Source organism: Camelus dromedarius, chromosome 14 (genome assembly GCF_036321535.1).
Source record: "Camelus dromedarius isolate mCamDro1 chromosome 14, mCamDro1.pat, whole genome shotgun sequence".
NCBI lineage: Eukaryota > Metazoa > Chordata > Mammalia > Artiodactyla > Camelidae > Camelus > Camelus dromedarius.
In genome coordinates this window covers 70,189,658-70,210,813 of record NC_087449.1, presented here as the reverse complement: position 1 = coordinate 70,210,813, position 21,156 = coordinate 70,189,658, and the positions used below count along the sequence as shown (strand labels likewise).

Genomic DNA, 21,156 nt, shown 5'->3' with positions numbered 1-21,156 from the left:
CCATTCTGGTCATTGTGCCCTCCTGTCACCACTGCGGGGCACTGTGGGGTCCTGTGGGGCTCTGTAGGGTCCTGTGGGGGGTTGTGGGGTGTTTTGGGGTCCTGTGGGGTGCTGCGGGGTGCTGTGGGACACCATGGGTACTGTGGGCACTTTGGAACAGAGTGAATATTACGGTATATTGTGGGGCATTGTAGGATATTACCTAGCCCTTGGGGTTTCTGCTGTAAATAAATGAATGTTCCTGTCTCAAATCCCTGGTCCTGACAGACTCATTCCTCTGTGGGCAACACTAGAGCAGAGGCTGCCAATGGGGAGAGGAGGAGAGTGTGGTGAACACAAACACACCAAATGGTCACAGCTGGACAGAGCCTTCTGGCCGCCTGGACCATGGGTGTCAGGCAGGAGCTCCAGAAGTGGGGGCGGTGGGGGGGAGTCCTGATGACAGTTGAGCCATACTTAGATATTGAGGGCCAAGAAAGAGGGAAATAAAGGGTGTTTTATGTTGGTCACAAGGGAGAGTGGGGGTGTCCTGCTGCGGCACGTCCATCTTGGAGGACTTTCCTCTTCCACAGGAGATACAAAGTCCCACGTGAGGGCTGGGAAAGTGGATTTTCCAAGTAACAGAGGAAAAAAGGAATAAACAGCAATGCCACCAGGCCAAAGAAACAAGAAAATTGAAAAAGAGGGAACAATATCCTAACGCAAACAGGAGGTACGAGCTGCCGTGAGCAGTGAGACAAAGCGCGTCCCCGCCGCGCCGGCGCTCCCGCTGAAGGCAGACCGCGTTCGTCTGGGCTGACAGACGAGTCCCGGCTGGCTGCTCAAAACACACACAGAGTCACAGAGGAGGAGGACTGTGAGGGGACGGAGCGATGTGAGCAGGGGTGACGCAGAGGGGAGCAGGCGGGGCTGTGCCGTTGCCGTCGGGTCAGCTGGGTCTGGGATGCTGTGAGCAGCAGCACAGAGGAGGGACGTTTGGTTCTGGGGACGGCACAGCTCACGATGAGAAAACAGCTACAAACCCTCACGCACCAAACAACAGAGCAGCTGTGCGGAGCCCATCCATGAGCTGTGTACGGAGAACCTGTCACAGAGGGGCCACAGGGAAGGTGGACACGCAGAAGGGACGCAGAGCCAGTCAACCGCGAGAAAGAAGAACAGGGCCGGGGGCGTCAGGCTCCCTGGCCTCAGGCTGTACTGGGAAGCTGCAGTCATCAGAACCGTGCGGCACCAGCACAAAGCAGACTCACAGATCCATGGAACAGGGCAGAAAGCCTAGAAATAAACCTGCGCACTGAATCTACAGCAAAGGAGGCACGAACACACACTGGAGAGAAGACAGTCTCTTCAGCAAGTGGTGCTGGGAAACCTGGACAGCCACCTGTAAGGGGACGAAACCAGAATGCTCTTGGACAGCACGTACAGAGATAAACTCAAAATGGATCAAAGACCTGAGTGTAAGGCCGGACACTACGAAACCCTTCGAGGAAAACAGGCACAGCATTCTGACATAAATTTCAGCGATCTGTTTTTGATCTGTATCCCGAGGCAAAGGAAACAAAAGCAAACGTAAACAAATGAGATCCAATTAAACTGGAAAGCTTCTGAGCCGTAAAGGAAACCACTGACAAAACCGAAAAGACAACCTACTGAGTGGGAGAAAATATTTGCAAATGACACGACCAATAAGGGGTTAATATCCAAAATACATAAACGACTCATACAACTCAGTATTAAAAAAACAACCTAACTAAAAAATGGGCAGAAGACCCGAACAAACATTTTTCAAAGAGGACATCTGACGGCCGACGGGCACGTGAACAGATGCTCAGTGTCCCCAGTCTTCAGGAAACACAGATCAAAACCACACAAGAGACCACCTCACACCTGTCAGAATGGCTGTCATCAAAAGACCACAAATGACAAGTGCTGGTGAGAATGTGGAGCAAAGGGAGCCCTCCTGCACTGTTGATGGGAATGTAAACTGGCGTAACTACTATGGAAAACAGTACCGAGGTTTCTCAAAAACTGAAGCTAGAACTACCGTGTGACCCGGCAGTTCCGCTCCTGGGTGTATATCCAAAGGAAACAAAACCGCTAATTTGAAAAGACACCTGCACCCCAATGTTCACTGCAGCACTGTTTATAGCAGCCAAGATATGGAAGTGACCTAAATGTCCATCGACAGATGACTGGATAAAGAAGCTGTGGTAGATATATACAATGGAATACTACTCAGCCATAAAAAAGAATGAAATTCTGCCATTTGCAACAACATGGATGGACCTGGAGGGCATTATGCTAAGCAAAATAAGTTAGGCAGAGAAAGACAGCTACTGTATGTTATCACTTATACGTGAAATCTAGAAAACAAAATAAGTGAATGAATCTAACAACACTGAAACAGACTAGCAGTTACCCGTGAGGAGAAGGGTGGAGGGAGGGACACAACACTATGTAAAAAGCAGATAAGCTACAAGGGTGTACTGCACAACACAGGGAAATACAGCGAATATTTCATAATAACTTTAAATGGAATACAATCCATAAAGGTTTCAAATCACTGTCTTGTACTCCTGGAACTAAAAAACAAACAAACCGAAAGCCCCTCAGCATCCCAGTAAGAAAGAAAACACAATGGAAACTTTGGCAAATGAGAAAACCAGGGAGGAGCGCACGATGGGGACAGCCCGGCTGAGACACGAGCTCGCCCTTAGATACACTTCCTTCGTCTGCACACATCACACTGAGAAGAGCAATCCTGCCTTTGGTCACAAAGAAAACTCTAACAAGTTTAAAAAAGTTTGAAGATCATATTCTAGGCACATCATTTAATTTAATAAACTTACAAATAAATGCTAAAAAGTAATAATGAAAAATTTTAACTACTAGGAAATTAAAAAAGACACTTCTGATTAAGTGCAAGGTGTGTGTGCAGGTGTGTTCACAGGTGTGCACCTGCTGGCTATGGTGCCAACGATGCGTGGCACCACCAGCCTGGTGAGCGTGGGAGGTGCAGGCAGCAGCCGCACACGGTCCCGGTGGGAGGGGAGGCAGAGGGCTGGGACGTGGCGCCCAGGGGGCTGCAGGATACTCACTGTTGGGCACTGCTGGTTCCTAAATGTGACCTTGAACCTGGTGTGGACCATTCCTGGGACCATCGGGGTGAAGGTGATGGGCACCTTGATGGAGCTGAAGGGGCCGATCTCCCCCTCTGTTATCTGTGCAGGGAGAGAGGCACAGGGCCAGGCGGCCGTCTCGTTTCTGATGAGGTGTCTCCCACTGGCCTCACCACGGCTGGGTCACTGAGAGGGCCAGTGGTGGCAGGACCTGTGTCCCAGCCAAGGGGCAGGGGCGAAGGGCAGCCTGGACCACCGTGTGCACACTTGCTCTCCTTGGAGACCCTGGCCCTCGCGCACGTGCACACACGCACACCCCACACTCCGGCTAGGGAGGCCCTGCGTTGCTCTCCTCTGAGCTGGACCCAGGGCATCAGGATGCTGCTGCTGCTGCTCTGGTCCCACTCGGCCCCAGCCCAGGACGGGGTGGCCAGACACTGCCTGAGACGACCAGCGGCCCAGAGGCGGTGAGCCCAGTGGCCAGGCCAGTGCAGTACGCCTCTGGTCACGTGGACGGGCCGCCCCGGGTGCTGGGAGGAGGTGGGCTGCAGGTGGGCAGGCCTTGCTCACCTCTCCCAGTGAGAACTCCGTGTGCTCCTCGTTGGGAGGCAGGGTCATGGCGGTGGTCATGGCCACGGCGGTGGTCATGGCCACCCCCACTGATTCTGGAAGAGAAGGGGGCCAGGTGTGAGGGCTGGCCAGGCAGGGTAGGGCAGCTCACCCCAGCTGTCCTCCCGGAGCTGTGGGGCCCCCGCAGCCCTCTTGTGCGGACAGCTCATTCGGACAATGACATCTGCCCTGCCCCCCCGGGTCAGTGAAGACCCTCAAGGGAGGGCACCCAGGCTCTGCATAGAGTAGCTGCCCAGAGGCCCAGGAGGGATGGAGCAGAGTAGGGGTCCGGCTCCAGGCTGGGGTGGTGGCTGAGGAAAGCATCCGAATTCCCTTGTGTCTGGACAGGGCTCCCAGGGCGGTGGCAGTGGTGGCGTCGACCCGTGTAAACAGCCTGGCTTGTGGGCACAGGTGGCTGTTACTGTGGCCCCAGCTCGCGTGCACGCACCCTCACCCCACTGCCATCCCTGGTGGGAACTTGAGAACTCGGTGACCCCCAGCTCAAGGCCAGGGGCAGTCCCAGGCCTGGGGCTTTGCAGGTGGACCAGACCGTGGGCGCTGTGGCCTCTGGAGTGGGGGTCTGGGGCGGGCGAGGGGAGCTGAGCCCGGGACACCGGGGCAAGGGGTGCAGACGCCCTAGTGCGGTGAGTCCGGGAGAGACTGGTGGAGAAGTGGGCAGACTAGACCCTTTAGGGGTTTGTCTCAAAGCAGGAGGAGAGGGAAGGTGGGCTCAGAGGTTCCGTGCTGGGATGAAGGAACTGCAGAGGGCTGTGTCTGCGGACGGCCAGATGAGGCCCTGGAGTGTGGCCTGGATGGGGGGGTGGGCAGCTACTTTCTGGCGACACACCCAAGCTGGAGCTAAGTTGCTAAGTTCTGAGAATTTAAAACAGTACCATGTTGCATTTTCTCTTGTAATGGAATGTCACAGCCTGGTCTGTCACAGTCACCTCGTTTCCTCTGTGGGTGGGTTGCTGGCACTGGTGGGCTGAGGATTCCGACCCATCCCTGGGGCACCCAAGAGCTGGAAGGCCATTCAAGGGGAAGGGGCCCCGGGGGCAGACGTGCTTCCTCTCACCCTAGGTCTTTCTGCCGCCCAGGCTCCGCATGGCCGAATTACTCCCCCCAGGGTAGTATGTGCCATTGCCGGGGTCCTGGGCTGTGACAGCAGGGCCCCCAGTTCTGGACTCCTCCAACTGGTCAGACTTGTCACCCTGCCCAGCAGCCCGGACTGTCACCAAGGTGGGAAGGGGCTCCTGCCACCCCGATGTCTACGCCCTTGTTTGCTTCGGGAGTTACCAAAGTGACAGCCCGGCCCGGGCCCGGGGGTCCTTCTCCGTGCCTCCAGCCCAAGCCAGACCCTGGGGCCGGCTGCTTCATCCTGCGTGGATGGCGGCTGGGGTCACTTGGTGTCTCAGGGTGGAATCGTGTTGGTCCGTCTGCTGGGAGTGCACTGGACTCCCTCCCACTGAGTCTAGACAGGCTCGTTGCTGACGGGGAGGCACCCTTTGCTGCCGTGTGCTGCGTATCTGCCCCACGCGTCTGTTCCGCTCCATCAGTCACGAAGGGGTATTTACTCACGTTCTGGATGTGAGTTTAAAGGTGCTTCAACATTTTAGAACGTTCTCAGCAAGTAACTCTTTAAATGCTGCCTTTTCCTGACTCCAGTAGATACGACCTCCTTGCTCGGTCCTCACTCCGCCGGCTTCACTCCCGTGTCCGCCTCTGGCTACCTTCTGGTTCACTGACGCTCTCTTCAGCAGGGTCAGATCTACAGCTTAAGCCCCGGGGGGGTGGGGGTGTTGTTATCGATGATCATATTCCCGCGGCTGGAAGTCGCGCTGGCTCCTTTCAAGCCTGCCTGGCCTCATTCCTCTGTGCTGTTCCTCAGTGTGTTAAGCACGCTTATGCTTGATGTCTGGTAACATCAGAGCTGGAACATGCGAGACTGTAATGGTCTTGGGTGTGTGTTGAGTGACTTCTTTCCTGGTTTTTTTTTTTTTTTTTAGTGTAATCTTTTCCGAGTTTTGACAAATGCATACAGTTGTGTGCCCTACAAGCAGCCCCGCGCCCGACCCCATCTCCCTTTGTCTCTTAATCGATCCCTCCCCCTGCCCTGGCAACACTCATCTGTTTTCTGTCCCTATAGTTTCGCCTTTTCCGGAACGTCACATAAACGGAAACACATGGCTTGCAGTTTTCTGAGTCTGGCTTTTCGCGCTCAGCATGAAGCCCTGAGACTCGTCCGTGCTGTTGTGCATGGCACGCGGTCACTCATTTTCATTGCTGAGCAGTTTTCCATAGCCGCTCACCTGTCAACGGGCATTTGGGCAGCTAGTTTTTGGCAATTACAAGTAAACCCTCTGTGAACATTCACAGACAGGTTTCTGTTTGAATTCAGTTTCCGTTTCTTGGTAAATACCTAGGTGTGGGGTTGCTGGCTTGTATGACGTTTGTCTGACTCTTTAAGGAAGTGCTGAAGTGTTTTCCAAAGTGGCTGCAGCCGCGTATTCGCGGCAGCACCGGGTGACGGCGGCTCCACACGCGCTCGGCACTCAGGTCCCCGCGGTCACCTAGTCCTAGTGGGCGTGTGGTGGCGTCACCGTCCCAGCAAGGCTCTACTTTGCATTTGCCTCCCATCTGCTGATGCCGAGCGCCATTCACATGCTTCTTTGGTCAAGTGTCCAAGGTTTTTGCCCATTTTCTCCTTTTGTCCATTTTTAAACCGGGTCATTTGTTTTCTAGTTGGGTTTTGAAAGTTCTTTGTGTGCTTTGGGTGTGTTCTTTACCAGCCATGTGATCCGCTAACACCTTCTGCCAGTCGGTGGCTTGTCTTTCATTCTCAACATCATGTTTAGAAGAGCAGACAGTCCTAGTCTTGATGATACCTGGTTTATAATTAAAAAATCCTGCTTTTGATGTCGTATCTAAGAAATCTCTGCCCAGTCCAAGCTACATTGACTTTTCTCCTGGAAGAGAAGGGGGCCAGGTGTGAGGGCTGGCCAGGCAGGGCAGGGCAGCTCCCCCGAGCGGTCCTCCCGGCGCCGTGGGGCCCCCGCAGCCCTCCTGCGTGGACAGCTCATTCGGACAATGACATCTGCCCCCCCCCCCCCCGGTCAGTGAAGACCCTCACTGTACAAGTTTTATAGTTTTCGGTTTTACGTTTAGGTCTATGGTTTATTTTGAGGAGCTTTGTTTCCAATGTGAGGAATGGCTGGAGGTTAATTTTGGTGGTATATGTTTATCTAATTCTTAAGGACTCATTTGATGACAAAACCGTTCCTCCTCCAAGGAACTAAGTACTCTTGAGTCTCTGTTGAGGATCAACTGGACAAGTTTGTGTGGGTCTATCTTTGGACCCTCTAGTCTGGTTGAATGTATATCTCTCCCTCTGCCAACAGCATACTGTCTTGAAATCAGGTAGTCCGAGTCTTCCAGCTCTGTCCCTTTTCAAAGTTGTTTTAGTTATTTTAGGTCTTTCAGATTTCCATAAACATTTTAGAATCAGCCTGTCAGTTCCCACAGAAAGCCCTGCTGGAATCTCGATTAGAACCACGCCCACCTGCAGCCACTTCCGGGAGCACTGACTCCTGGCAGCGTCGAGCCTTCCCGCCCACAGGCTCCAGGGCTCCCCATTTACTGAGGGCTCTCATTTCTTTCATCAGAGTTTTGCAGCTTTCAGCATACAGACCCTGAACATTTTTTCTTAGCTTTGTAACTTGGTAGTTCCTGTTTTTTGGTGCAATTATAAATGGTACTTATAAAAATATAATTTCCAATGCTTAATTTCTGCTACCGAGAAATATGCTTGAGTTTTGCGTATCGTATCCTGTGACCAGCTAAACTTCTTGTTAGTTCCGTAACTTCTGGGGGATTCTCTGAGATTTTCTATATAGACAGTCATGCTGCCTGTGAATAAAGCTAATTTTATTATTTCATTTTCAAACTTTATGTCTTTTACCTCCCCTCTTGCCTTATCGGACTGAACAGCAGTGTGTGAATGGACATCTCTGCTGTGTTCCCAGCCCTTGGGGGAAGCGTCCAATCTTTCCTCATTAAATATGGCCTTAACTGTAAGTTTATCTTTTTCTGTAGCAGCCATGGACTGCAGGCAGCTGGTGGTCACTTGACATGTGGCTCCCATGAAGGAGGAACGGAATTCTTACTATTTAATTTTGGTTAATTTCAATTTAAACAGCCCAGTGTGGCCAGTGGCAGCCGTGCTGGGGAGCAGTGTCAGCGGCTGCTGGCGGGAGTGTGGGCCACACAGCTGCTGAGAGAGCTGACCTCAGCAATGCAAGTGGAGCCCCGCATCCCCTATGACGCAGTGTGGCAAGGGTGCTGGGGAAAGGGGGTGGAGGGCGCCCCAAACTCGCCCACGAAGAGACGTGGCCCTGAGCCCAAAGCAAGCACCTCGAAATCCCCCTGATGTGAGCAGGCGGCGATGGTCTGTGATGCGAGGGGTGTTCACAACTGCTGTCCCCACGTGGTGGGAAAGGAGGAGCAGCTCGCCCGGCCACGTGGATGAACGGCAAAGTGTGACCCGACCAAAGAGCAACTCACAGAGCGCACTGGCCGTGGTCCGTTCATGGAAAGGCCGAAACGGGAGAAATTCCAGCATTTCTGGACGTGCACGTGGGAGGAACAGGTAAAGAGGGCAAGGAAACGACAAAGACACTTCCAGCTGGAAGTCAGCGGCGCGGAAGGGGACGCGTCCCGGCGGGGCAGCCATGGGAACCCTCTTCCTGTCCTCACGTGTTACATGGGCTTCTGCACAGACAGAGCTCATGGTGGCGCCCAGACAGCCTGGTGACTTCGGTGGCCCCGTCAGCAGAGACGCCCCCCCGCCCCGCCCTTGCTCCAGTCGGCCGCTGCACAGCCTTCACCCTCCCGACCCCCAGCTCCTCAAATTCCTCAATGTCCCAGCAAGAACCACCAGGGGCAGCGAGGAGGGCACCGGGAGGTCCAAAGCCAGAAGTTTCCTTCACGTCTTCCTTTAGCTTAAATATTAATGCAAATTTCAACGCTCTCCATGACTAGCACATATTTACTTATGAGTATTTTCTTATTTATTTAAAATTGGAGCCTTGGAAAAATCCTGCCCCGTTCAGACCTCTGGCACCTCACTTGGTCTCCGGAGGCCAGTGCTCAGTGCTCGGAGTGGCTCCCAGACCCGCCCCTCTGCCCCTGCGACAGGCTCAGGGTGGGGGCCTGGCCGCGGAGCCCCAGGGCTGCGGTCTGAGTGCCTGCGCAGGGCGCAGCTCACCTGCAGGGCGCCCCTCCTCTGGCTCCACGTTGTCCAGCTTTCCAGACTCCTTCTGGCTCGTCACGTCTGTGGGGGACGACTCATTGCCCTCCATCTGCTGCTCAGAAAAACTGCTGATGATTTTGTCATAAAAAGTTTTGTCATCGTACGTGAAGAGGCTACTCTGAAAAAGAGAATACGGCTTCTTTCTTGGCAACTTCCACTTGTCCTTCCCCTCTGCTGTCCCGACCCCAGGCCGCCGGAGTGCCTCACTGGGAGCCCGGCCGTGACCTAGGCTGGGACTGTGGGCTCCTGCACGGCTCCCCTGACAGCCCCCCAACCCCGTCGACCCATGAGGGCCTCTAGGCTGCGGCAGCAGCCAACTGCGCACTCGGGGCCAGCTCTCACCCAGCTTGCTCCTCCTGGGTCCCGCCTGAAGCCCCCTGGGCACTGCTGGGCTCTTAGCTGAGTCTACAGTCTCCCTCCCAGGCTGGTTGGCTCCCCCAGGACGCCTACTCCTCTCCTGGGTGAGGTGGGGTCCCTCCCAGGTCCCAGCTCCAAGCTCTCCTGGCTTCAGCTCCCACCTCATGGCTGCTCCTTTCCCAGAGACCACGGACCCCCAGCCCAAGTGCCCCAAACGTGTGACTCAGGGGCCATGGGGGCAAACAGGTTACTGCCTGGGCGGAGCTGCCGTCCAGACGGACAGACACCCACCAGGAGACGGGAGGGTGCCTGTGGAGAGCCCTCAGGGCCTGGGCACTTGTCCTGCCCCCAGAAGCCCCGTCTCCGCACTCCCTCCTCTCCTAGCAACCCACTGGCTCTGCTCCAGGCTCATAACCCAGGCCCCTCCCACCTCTGCCACAGCTGCTGGGCCCCACTGCTGCCCAACCCCATCCCTCCCCAGGGGAGACCCTTCCAAGGCCTTTGCTGAGACCCCTGAATGAGGCAGAAAGAACAGACTCAGTGCTCCTCAGGAAAGTTTCAATTCACTCAAGACGTGTACTTTAAAAAGGCAAAGTTCCTCTCACCCATCCTCACGCCAAGAACCCCCCCGAGTGCACTGGTGTGTTGGAAGCCGTCTCCCTGGACAGGGCCCACCTGTGTGCTCTGAGGCTGCTTCCGCTCACTCAGCAGCACACGTGCACAGCCTTCTGGCGAAAGGACCAAGGCCCACCCGGCACGTCTGGGACAGTGCAGACGCGGCTGGGGTCTGCAGTCTTCCGCTGGGGCCTCAGGGCTGGACCGCCGCCCCCGAGCTGGGACTTCAGGGCCTGGAGCACGTGGTCACCGCCTTCCAACGCACGTGTGGGGGCGCTGCCCTGCGGCCCCCAGCTGTCCTCCTTACGGAGACTCTTCTACCGAGACTGGTGGGAGGGCGTCTCGCTGCCCCTCCTCCGCCCGCCCACGTGGACAGGCTCCTTCAAGCTGTGCCCGCTTTACGCTCGCGGGACTGTCTTGGGCGGGAGGCGCCACGCACAGCCGGCACACTCACTATTTTCATGGCCGACTGGGAGCCGTCCACCTCACAGGACTCGGATGCGAGAAGAAACTTGAACCTGGTGCCCAGGCCCCCGGCGTTGGTCAGCGTGATGGTCCGGGATGCAGTCTCGCCCACCCCGTGGCTACCGAAGTCGATGACCTCCTTGTCGAGGGACAGCTGCCAAAGGACCCAAGTGAGCGGTGGCCGCTCCAGCCTGTAGCATGGCCTCCTCTCCCCACTTGCTCTGCAGCCCAAAGGGGATGAGGCGTGCCGGCCCCTTCCTCACGCTCAGGGTGAGGCCTGCCTGGGGCTCCAGGGCCCTTCCTCGCGCTCGTGGTGAGGCCTGTCTGGGGGATTCGGGGTGGGGGGGCAGGGACTAGAAATCATGGGTGTGTGCCTGAGGCCAATTCCCAAAAAGTCAAGCCAGCTAAAAAGAAGCGAGCTATCGAGCCGTAGAGAGGCCTGTGACTGAGTGAGCGACGCCAGGCTGAAAAGACTGCAGACTGCGTGACGCCAGCTCTGAGATGTTCTGGAAAAGGCGAAGGTTAGGAGACAACCCAAAGACCAGAGGTCATGTGTTAATAAAGATTCTGTGTGGCAAGAAGACGTAACAGTTACAAACAGTTAGCACCTAGTGGCTGTCTGTCAAGTACACGAGGCAGAGCTCGACAGAACTGAAGGGGGAAACACATGGTCACACAACACTCCTCTCATGAAAACGCGCAGAACAGCAGATGGACGAGAAGCAAGGAGGAGGGAGCAAGGACACGACAACCGACGGCTCCAGCGGACGAACACAGGACACTCGCCCCAGCGTCAGCCACATGTGCGCCTCGGGGCACACGGACGCTTTCCAGGACAGACCACATGTCAGGCCACAAATTAAGTCTCACCAGACTGAAAAGCACAACATCAGACAGAACGTCTTCTCTGACCACAACAGGATGAGGGTAGAAATCACAGCATAGAGAAGCCTGGAAAATTCACAGAGGTGTGGAGATTGGACCACATGATTTTAAACAACAAATGGATCAAAGAAGTCACACGAGAAATGATAAAATAATTGGAGGTGAACGAAAACAAAAACACAACATAGCAGAACATATGGGGTGCAGTGGGAAGGGGGCTAAAGGGAGCACTTACAGCTATAAACACTTTTATTAAAAAAGAACCCTGCTGGATAGCCCAGGGAACTATATTTAAAAATAAAAAAAAAACAAAAAACAAAAAACAAGACTGATCTCAAATCAGTAACTTATGTTTGCAACTTAGGAAGCTAGAAAAAGAACAAACTAAACCACAACCAGCAGACAGAAGAGACTCATACAGATCAGAGCAGAGGTAAACAAAAGACAACAGAAAAATGGGAGAAAATTAATGAGAGCGAAAGTTGGTTCTTCAAAAAGATCAACAAAGTTGACAAAACTTTAGCTGGATGGACTAGGAAAAAAAGATACAAACTCAAACTGACTAAAATCAGAAATGAGGGTGGGGACATTAATGCCGATTCCACAGAAATACAAAGGATGGTGGAGAGAACTGTGAACAGCTGTGCACCCACTCCCCGGAGAACCTCGATGAAGCGCACAAACTCCCAGAAACACGAAACCTGCTGCGACTAAGCGGCAAAGAGCAGCGGCCTGCACAGGCCTGTAACCAGCAAGGAGGGCGAACCGACAATGCAGCGCCTGCCGAGGAGCCAGAGCCCTGGGCCCGACGGCGTCCCTGGCGGATTCCACCAAACATTTAAGGAGTATCAGCCCTTCTCAAAGTTTCCATACCATGCATCTGATAGGAAATTAACATCCAGAGCATACCGAGAACTCCTGCAGCCCAACAGCAAAACGACAACCACCAAACTCAGACGAGCAAAGGGCTTGAATCCACGTTTCTTCGAAGAAGCCCAACCGGACGGCCAACAGGCACGTGAGCAGACGCTCAGCGGCGCTGATCACCAGGGAAACGCACGTCAGAACTGCAACGAGGTACCGCCGCCCGCCCACCGGGACGCTACTGTCAAACCCGGAGATCAGCACACGCTGCCGGGGACGTGGGAAAACTGGCGCCCTTGCGCACCGCTGTGGGCACGTGAAACGGTGCAGCCGCTGCGGAGAACGGTCTGGAGGTGCCTCAGGAAATTAAAGAGGAACCGCCGCAGTAGCTGCCCTTCCCCCACCGCCGCGCGTCCCTTCTCTCCCCCGATGACTGGATGCAGAAGACCAGCACAGTTCTTTTCTCCCCTACTTCGTTTTCCTCTTTTCCCTCATTTGGGAGCCCAGCTTTAGAGACTAGGACGTTCAAAACAACTGCAGGTACAGAGGAAACCAGAAAGTGACCACTCGCACCCAGGGAAAGCTCAGAAGACCTTAAGTTTACACCTTGGGCTGATCCTCAGCACAAAGAGCAAAACAAAACAACAAACAAAATCGTAACAGTGAGGCAGGAAGCCCCAGAAAAAGACCGGCAGAACCCGTAAGCAGGGCCGCTGCTCTCCTCCCAGCACCGTCCGGTTCCCTAGCCCAGAGGCTCTATCTCACTTTTTGTCTCTAAAGCGGCTAACTTACACCTAGAATTCTATTGGTTCCCTGAGCTCACTTCTGATTAGTTATTTCCTTCACTCCTGATTGGTTATTACTCTCACTTCTGATTGGTCCACTTCCCTAACTTCTGATTGTTCCATTTGTAGTACTTCATTTGCATGGAGCTCACTCCTGATTGGTTCTCTCTCTCTCTCCCTCTCCTGATTAGTCTATTTCTACAAAGCTGCTTCCTGGTTGGTCAATTTGTTATACTTTATTAGCATATGATGTTGCAAAGTGTAAAACTGGCAGCCTATAAAGGCCTGGGTACACCTACAGCCGGGGCCCAGAGCTTGAAGTGTTAACTTCTGTGGGCGTGGTGGTGTAATAAACCTGAGTTCTCCAACTCTCCCAGTGCTGCTTGGTCTTCCGCTCCGATCCAGGTTGCTGTCACGACTGAGCTGTAACACATTTTTCCCTAACAACAGCAAACTCAGGACAGAGGGAAATCTGATTTCCAGAGTTACCACATTATGAGACTCAAATGTCTGCTGTTCCACCAACAGACAAAGAAAAAGAAGGTGGTTCCTTCAAAGGGAACCATAAATCGGCAGAAACCGCCCCTCAAACGGGTCTGATGGCAGGTCTACTTGACAAAGACTTAGAAATACCTGTCTTAAAGATGCTCCAAGAACTAAAGAAAGACATGGAGAAACGGAAGAAAATGATGTGTGAATACAATGGAAAAAACATCAATAGAGACAAAAAACCTAAGAAGAAACAAAAAAGTTTCGGAGTTGAGAAGCACAACTGAACTTATTAACTGGGAAACTCAGTAACCAGCCCCACAGGCAGACGTGAGCCGTGAACCTGAAGGGGTGGTGGGCATCGCTGAGGCTGAGGAGCAGGACGAAAGGACCGGAGAAGGTGGGAGAGCCTCAGGGGCTGCGGGCCACCGCCAGGGTGACCGCACGGGCATGTGGGGCCCTACAAGGAGGAGGGGCAGAGAAAGGGCAGCGAGAATATTTGAAAGAGTAACGTCTGGAGACCGCCCACAGTGGATGAGAGATGTGAATGCACACATCCAGGAAGTTTGCTGGGCAGACTTCAAGTGGGACGACCCAGGGCCTGCTGAGACCCCTGGGGTCACTGTAAAAACCAGAGAAGAAGAGAGAGTCCTGGAAGGCGGCGGGAGGGAAAGGACCTGTCACAGACAAGGGACGCGAGCGGATTTCTCATCAGACCCTTTGGAGGTGAGACGGCAGTGGGGCCAATACATTCAAAGTGCTCAAGCAGGAGAGATGTCAGCCAAGAATCCTGCAAAAGTGTCCTTTGGAAGCAAGGAAGAAACCAAGACATTCCCAGACAGACACAAGCCGCAGGAGTCTCTGCGCTGGACGTGCTGCAGGGATGCAGGAGACAGCGGACCGGCGCTCGGAGCCCCGGGGTCTCGGGAAAGGTGAACACATGGTAGCACAAAGCCTGTGTTGTTGCAGCTTCGGCTTGTAGCTCCACACCGTGTTTTCTGTATGACTTCAGAGACTAACGTATTACATGTTTTTAGTTTACGTTATTGGGCAAATGGATCCTGTTAAGTCAGCAACTGAACGGAACTGGGGAAAACTATACAGAAGAGTGTTCATTAATGACTGAAATGAAGCCACAGAACTCGGAATCGGGCTGCTGTAACCTTCGGATGCTAAGTGCGGTCCCCATGGGCCCCACAAAAGTAGGTGATGGATGATCACAAAGGGAAGAGACAGGAATGTAAGCATTTATCACTGCAAAACATCGACCCAACGTAAAAGATGGTAGTGGTGCAGGAAATGAACAGGAAGCCATAAGGCAATGAAGCCAAAGGGCCAAGCGACAGGCAGGGCCCTCCCTGTCCATCGGGGACTCTGACATCGGCCAAGACATGGCTGGACCTTGAGGACACTGCCAGTGAAATAAGCTGGTAACAAAGGACAGACAATATGACCCCACTTACATAAGGTACTCAGAGTCATCGAAATAATAGATGGAAGTAGGACGGTTGTTGCCAGGGGCAACTTGCATACGTGCTGTTCTTTCTGCCTTTCCATCAGTCTGCATAGCAAAAGAAATCACCAACAAAAGGAAAAGGCAGCCTATGGCATGGATGAAAATATCTGTGAATCATGTATCTGATAAGAGGTTACAAACAATCTGATTTTAGAAAGGGCAGAGGAATTGGACACGTTTCCAAAGAAGTCACACTGACAGCCAACGGGTACGTGAAAAAGTGCTCAACGTCACTAATAACCAGGAAAATGCAAATCAAAACCACCGTGAGGTGTCACCTCCCACCTGTCAGGGTGGCTAACTGATGAAAAGACAAGAACAAGCGTGGGCCAGGACGCGGGGAAAGGGAGCCCTTGGGCACCGCTCGGGGAGTGTGAACCGGGGCAGCCACTGCACAGCAGCACGGAGGCTCCTCAGGAGACCGCCAGCAGAGCTACCCGGTGACCCAGCAGGCGCACCCCTGGGTGTTCACCCGAAGGAGAAGGAATCGGCAGTCGGAGGGCTTCCTGTGCCCACGTTCACTGCAGCGCCGCTTACGCCCGCCAGGACATGGGAGCAACTGCGTGTTCGTCGCTGGGTGAGTGGATGAAGAAAACGTGGTGTGTATAAAATGGACTAAGGAAGCCTTGCCATTTGCGACAACGTGGAGGGGCCTCACGGACAACGTGGAGGGCATTGATCTTTGTGAAATAAGTCAGACAGAAGAGAGAAACTGATTGCACTTACATGTGGAATCTAAAAAAAAACAACCCAGAACTCAGATACCAAAAGATACGTGAATGCTGGCGGGTGGGTGGGCAAACTGGGGGAAGCAGGTGGAAAGGCACAAACTTCGTTAACGGGTAGAAGACGTGGCGTGGAGACCACAGTTCAAGAGTCAAGGGGACCAGCGCCTTTGGAGACGGTCCTGGGGGCCCCTTGGACCCGAGGGCCCAGCAGGCCGGGCTCAGTCGGTGCAGGATTTGTCCAGGTCTTTCCAGCGTTGCTGCGAGTGCCCTGGTCCCCAGAACACCTGACCCAACCCCGACCCTGTCACCCTCGTTCCCCACACCCCGTCCCCAGCCCGGGTGGCCCGGAAGCCTGGCTCAGGCTCCAACTCACGGAGCATTTCTTGGTTGAACACTTCAGTGGAACAGAAAATCTGCCCGTCTGAGCCAGAAACGAGACACTGCCTTCCAGATCTTTGTTTATCTAAAAAATAAACCAAGCCAAGCAGCGTAAGGGCTTGTAACCTCACGTCTGCGTAACCGGCCGAGCTCTGGGGCTCTGGGGGCCGTACTCAGGCCCCCACACCCCACCTGGACCAGGAGCATGAGTTCACACCTGCTGGCAGTGAAGCAGGAGCCGCCCCGGGATGCTGCACGGTGAGGAATGTTTGTGCGTTTTGGAAATAAAGTGGCGAAACGGGCTGTGCATGACCCCTCCTGAGATTCCCATGCGTCCCCTCCACCGCGGTGTCCTGCAGTGCCAGGGGAGCAGCAGGGACCCAGTTCCACCCAGCACCCTCTTGACACATTGAGAATCCCCCCTTTGCCACTCACCATCGGCTTGAAGGTGACCAGCACTTCGCAGGACATGCCGGCTGACATGGGCCCAGGGGGGTCAAAGCTGCAGGGACAAGGACGCAGGGAGGTGAGCACCCTGCACCCTGTGAACCGCAGCCCGGCTGGAAGCCTGAGTGGGGCCTCCGGACCCCTCCCTCTTCCTGTCCTGGGCGCGGCCTCCCCAGGACTCAGTTCTGGGGGACACTTGGTAATATCCGTGTGTTAGGTGTGTGAGTGACGCCGCGGCTCCCCCGGACACACGCCAGGCCTGGAACCAAGGGTCTAGGGCTTCAGGGCTAAGGTGAGGGCATGGGGGCCCGGCATTCAGCTGGAGCCCCACTTTCAGTGAAAGACAGAGAGGAGCCCCAGCTTCACAGGGACTGTGGGGAGAGCAGGCTCGTCCTGTCTGGACCGTGGGCGAGGGGAAGGGGCTCCCCACCAGCTTTCTCACACAAGGTGCACCCTCACAAGGGGGGTCTGTGTAGTGCATTTGGCCTAGAAGTACACAGGCCAAGGCCTCACGGTGAAATCTGTCCCTGGCTGGCGTCCCTGTGGCACCAGGCCTCTCTGACCAGGAGCAAGGGTTTCGATGCCAGAGTGCACAGACTCCTGAGGAGGGGTCTCATCCTGGGAAGACCAGAACCCAGACTGAAAGTCTGCAAACGAGCCAGCACGGAACACGGCAGGGGGAGGGCCGACTGCAGGAGCTCCAGGCACGGAACGACTGACTGGAGACGCAAAGTCATGGGCGAAGTGATCAGGACAGAGGGAAGAGCACGGAAGACCAGCTGATCTGAAAAGAACCTAGAACCTCCAGAAATGAGAAATACGGCAGCTGAAATGAGGAACGAAAACACAATCTCAACAGCTCGTTAGGTCCCACCAAAGAGAGGAGCGGTGAGTGGAGGGACAGACCCTGGGAGACGCCGAGAAGGCTGCTCAGAAGGTGGGACACGAGTCAGCGTCAGGAGGCACGGGAACGAGCAGGAGAGGGTCCCGTGGGAGCGACGGAGGCTGCGTGTGAGCGGGAGGGCGACGTCTGAGGGGCGGGGCCGCGAAACCTCACAGCTGTCCCAAGATCCAAGTCCTCGGGCTGGTCGGGAAGCGCGGTGCGTCCTAGGCAGGTCTGAGGAAAGTCAATCCCCCCAGACACACTGAGGGGGAGACGCAGGCCCCATGGACGCAGAGGAAAGCTCGACGACCCATGAAGACCAGCGGCTGGACGGAACGCCGGCTCCCGACAACAGGGAGAAACCAGGAGACGCGGGGGGAGTGATACCCCCAAGGCGCAGAGAGAAAACCCTGTCGGTAAAAGCTCCTCGTGCCAGGCTTGGGGAGGGGGCTTCAGGGTGGCCGAGGTGATGGTGACGCCCAGACCTGGGCCTCCGTCGGCTCCTCCAGAAACCCACAGATCGGCAGGAAGACTGTACCGTCAGCGCGCCCGGAAAGCAGGGGACAGACTGGGGGTAAGTGCACTGCCCGCGCGGAGCGCTCAGGACCCCGGGATGGAGACCCCGCGTGGGCCCGACCCGCACGGAGCCACCAGCGGGTCCTGCTCGAGAAGAGCAGCCGGAGCCCCAGTCGGTGCCCTGGATCCCGGGGAGCCGCCCCGGGGACGGCAGAGGGCAGAGGCCCTCGGAGGCTGACAGCAGAAGCCACGAAGCACTGGAGACCCAGGGCCCCCGGACCCCTCACCTGACAGCAGACACCAGGAAGAGGAAGAGCAAAACTGCCCTAACAAGGAAGGCAACACGCAAAGGAGCAGGAGACGCTGCAGAGGCAGGAAAGGCATCGTGAGAAAAACAAGGGAAAGCAGAAAAGAGGAAAGGATTGCAGGGACCAGACAGAAGATCACAGATGTGAAAGGGGATCCAGCGCAGGCTCAGTGGGGTCCCCCCAGGACACGTGAGGCCCTGCAGCAGAGTGAAAGTTGACACAGAGACAGGCGCTTCCAGGGAAACCTCCCGCGGGCGCCTCAGAGCACAAGGTCAGGAAGCCGCGAGGAGGCTGCTCACGCAGCTTCAGCGGGGGTGGGGGTGGGGGGGTGGGGTGGGGTGGGGTGGGGGCTGCTCACTCGACGTGGACGAAGTCCCGGAGAGGCTCCTCCACGCCCAGCAGCTTGCAGCGGGTGACCGTGTAGGTGGCGTTTATCAGCGTGACCTTCTTCTTGTAGACTTTGCCGACATCGAAGTCCTGGGCAAAGTGGATGAAGAGCTGTCACTCAGAGCTTCCTGGGCTGCTTCGCGGCACCTGACAGCCACGCCCGGGAGATGGGGACATCTTGTGCCAAGGGGACCAAGGGTCCCCCGGGGCACCGTTCTATACGTAGAACCAGAGAGTGGGGGGGGAGGGGAGGCTCCGCCAGCAGAGGTTGGGTGGCGCCAGACTCCCCTCCCCCAGAGTGACCAGGAAAGGCGTGGCCTCAGGCCCCTCGTGCAGGGCCTGGCCAGTGAGCCTGAACCCTGTCCCTGGCTCTCGTCCCCTGCGCAGGAGGCCCCAACGCCCTGCGGCCAGGACAGGTGCCCTCCTGGGGCTGGTGTCTGCCCCACCAGCCCCAGCCCTGTCGCCCTCAGCCCAGGCATGGACACCGGTGCTGGGGTCCCCGCTCCCCAGCTGGGCCGCCCCCCGGCCCACCTTGAAGTGAATGAGCTTCGGCTTGCTGTTGAAGGGGTGACCTTTGAACTCGCGCCCAGAGGCCACCTGCCTGTGGGTCACCCCGCTGCGCAGCCGCTGCGCCGTGCGCTCCGGGATGTCCTTGTCCATCTTCGTCCCGCCCACAGGCTTCCAGTCTGCGTCCTCCTTGGGCACCTGGGGTGGCATGGGGACACGACAGAGGTGAACAGCCCAGAGCCGTGAGCCCCCCGGGACCCCACTGGCACACTTTCGGGACGAAACGGGAGAGGCGTGCTCTGCAGACAGTCCCTGAGGAGTTCTGCAGGAAGCAAAATGCCCCCTGCGGTGGCTCCACAAAGCCTCCTGCCCACCTGGGGCCTTGGCTCCTCGCGCCCCCGCTGCCGCGGCTCTCCCTGCTGACCTGTGGGCCGGCGCCCACCCCTGCCCGCTGAGTGTCTGGCCCGCCCTGCTCTTGTTCCAGGCCCTGCTCAGCCATGCCTCCCCAGAACCGGCAGAACCAAAGTGGCCTTGCCCTCAGAGCAGTGGAACCAAACTGTGCACAGACCACAGGCAGGTGAGGCCCCCATGTGGTGGCTGGGCCGGGGCGGCTGGCGCGGGGACAGAGCTGGAGCCGGTGTCCTGCGGGCGCCGCGGGTGCTCACTGACTTCCTAGCTCGTGGAGCCGTGCCTTTCAGAGGCAGGAGCAGTGCCCTGGAAACCGCTTCCCCAACAGCAAGCAGGAGAGTCAGGCCTGGCTCCCCCGACCCCCAGCTCTGTGCGGTGTGCAGAGGGGAGGCGCTGGGCAGCAGTGAGTGTGGGCGTGGCTGGGGGACACACAGAGCAGCCCCTGCGGGCGAGCCCCCACCGGACCGCCAGGACACGGAGGCCTCGGAGGAGGCGGAGACCGCCGTGAGGACAGCTCCAGGAGTTGGCAGTGTGGCCACGCTACCTGGTAGGGCTCGTAGCCTTCGGTCCAGAGCCCGGGGATTTCAGGCATAGCCAGCGTTTCTGCCTCCCAGCCGCTGCTCCCCTGGTCCCCCTGGACGGACTCGCTGGAGATGGCCTGCACCAGCGGAGAGGGTCTGGGGGCGGTAAGACTGTTGTCCTGGAGTCAGGGACAGGATGCAACCGCTTAGCCTAGGGGCTAGGCAAGCACAGATCAGGAAGAAGGAAACACAAACACTCGGACCCCAGGGCCCGGCTTCTCCCCGTCACTCGGAGACCTGGGCACACACGGTGCTGTAACTTCTACTTAAAATACAAGGATCTTTATACGTCATTAAAGATTTTTCTCCAGTGCCCACAAAAGATCCACCGAACACTCTAACTTATGGCTGCGCTCGAATCCCCTTTGAGGACCCTCAGTTGCTCTCAGGCCAGATGGGGCCCCCCTCAGGGATGCAGACCGGGATGAGGATGGGGAGGGAGGGTGACGATGCTGTGACGTGAGGGAGGCTCCATGCTGGGGACGTTGTCTGCCCACTGGCACTGGGCCTCAAGGAAAACCAGAGAATGGGGGAAAGGGGCATCCTGGGAGCAGGGTGGCCGCTTTTTGCTCTGCCCTCAGCTGGTCCACTCCTGGGAGCCGGGAGCTTGAGTGGAGGCAGCGGCTCACCTGCAGGTAACAGGGAGGCTCCACGGCGCTGCTCCCCTCACAAAGGTCGGCCACGTAGCCCCAGGTCTTGTCCCTCAGGCTTGGCCGGCCCACGGCTCTGGGGGGCACGGGCCGCTGCTTCTTCCTGCTCTCCTCCTCAGCCTCCTCTTTCAAAATCCGACTCACAATCTCGTGCTTTCTGAGCTTCTGCTGCTCCTCGAAGGCACTGCGGGACACCGCCACGGGCTGAGAACGAGCTGCCCTGGGCCCCTGTGCCAGGCCCCTGCCAGCCGTCCCCAGGAATGTGAGGCCAACGGCAGGGCTTGGGTGAGCCCTGGACCCCGTGGGGGCAGGTGAGGGAGGCAGCCAGGTTTTGGGGTTGCAGAGACCCAG

General features: G+C 56.4%; 1 protein-coding gene across 1 annotated transcript in view; it reads right to left on the bottom strand.

Moving 5' to 3' along the window:
• The window catches only part of CFAP74 (cilia and flagella associated protein 74), a 64,735-nt gene that overhangs the window by 18,809 nt on the left and 24,770 nt on the right, over positions 1-21,156 (bottom strand). The window contains exons 12-21 of the mRNA XM_031463836.2: positions 20,785-20,989; positions 20,119-20,274; positions 19,191-19,364; positions 18,631-18,749; positions 16,554-16,620; positions 16,114-16,203; positions 10,463-10,627; positions 8,992-9,154; positions 3,690-3,784; positions 3,099-3,221 (exon numbers count right to left, since the gene is read on the bottom strand). Of these exons, the coding sequence (XP_031319696.2) occupies positions 3,099-3,221; positions 3,690-3,784; positions 8,992-9,154; positions 10,463-10,627; positions 16,114-16,203; positions 16,554-16,620; positions 18,631-18,749; positions 19,191-19,364; positions 20,119-20,274; positions 20,785-20,989 (1,357 nt within the window). The remainder of the gene's footprint in view (positions 1-3,098; positions 3,222-3,689; positions 3,785-8,991; positions 9,155-10,462; positions 10,628-16,113; positions 16,204-16,553; positions 16,621-18,630; positions 18,750-19,190; positions 19,365-20,118; positions 20,275-20,784; positions 20,990-21,156) is intronic.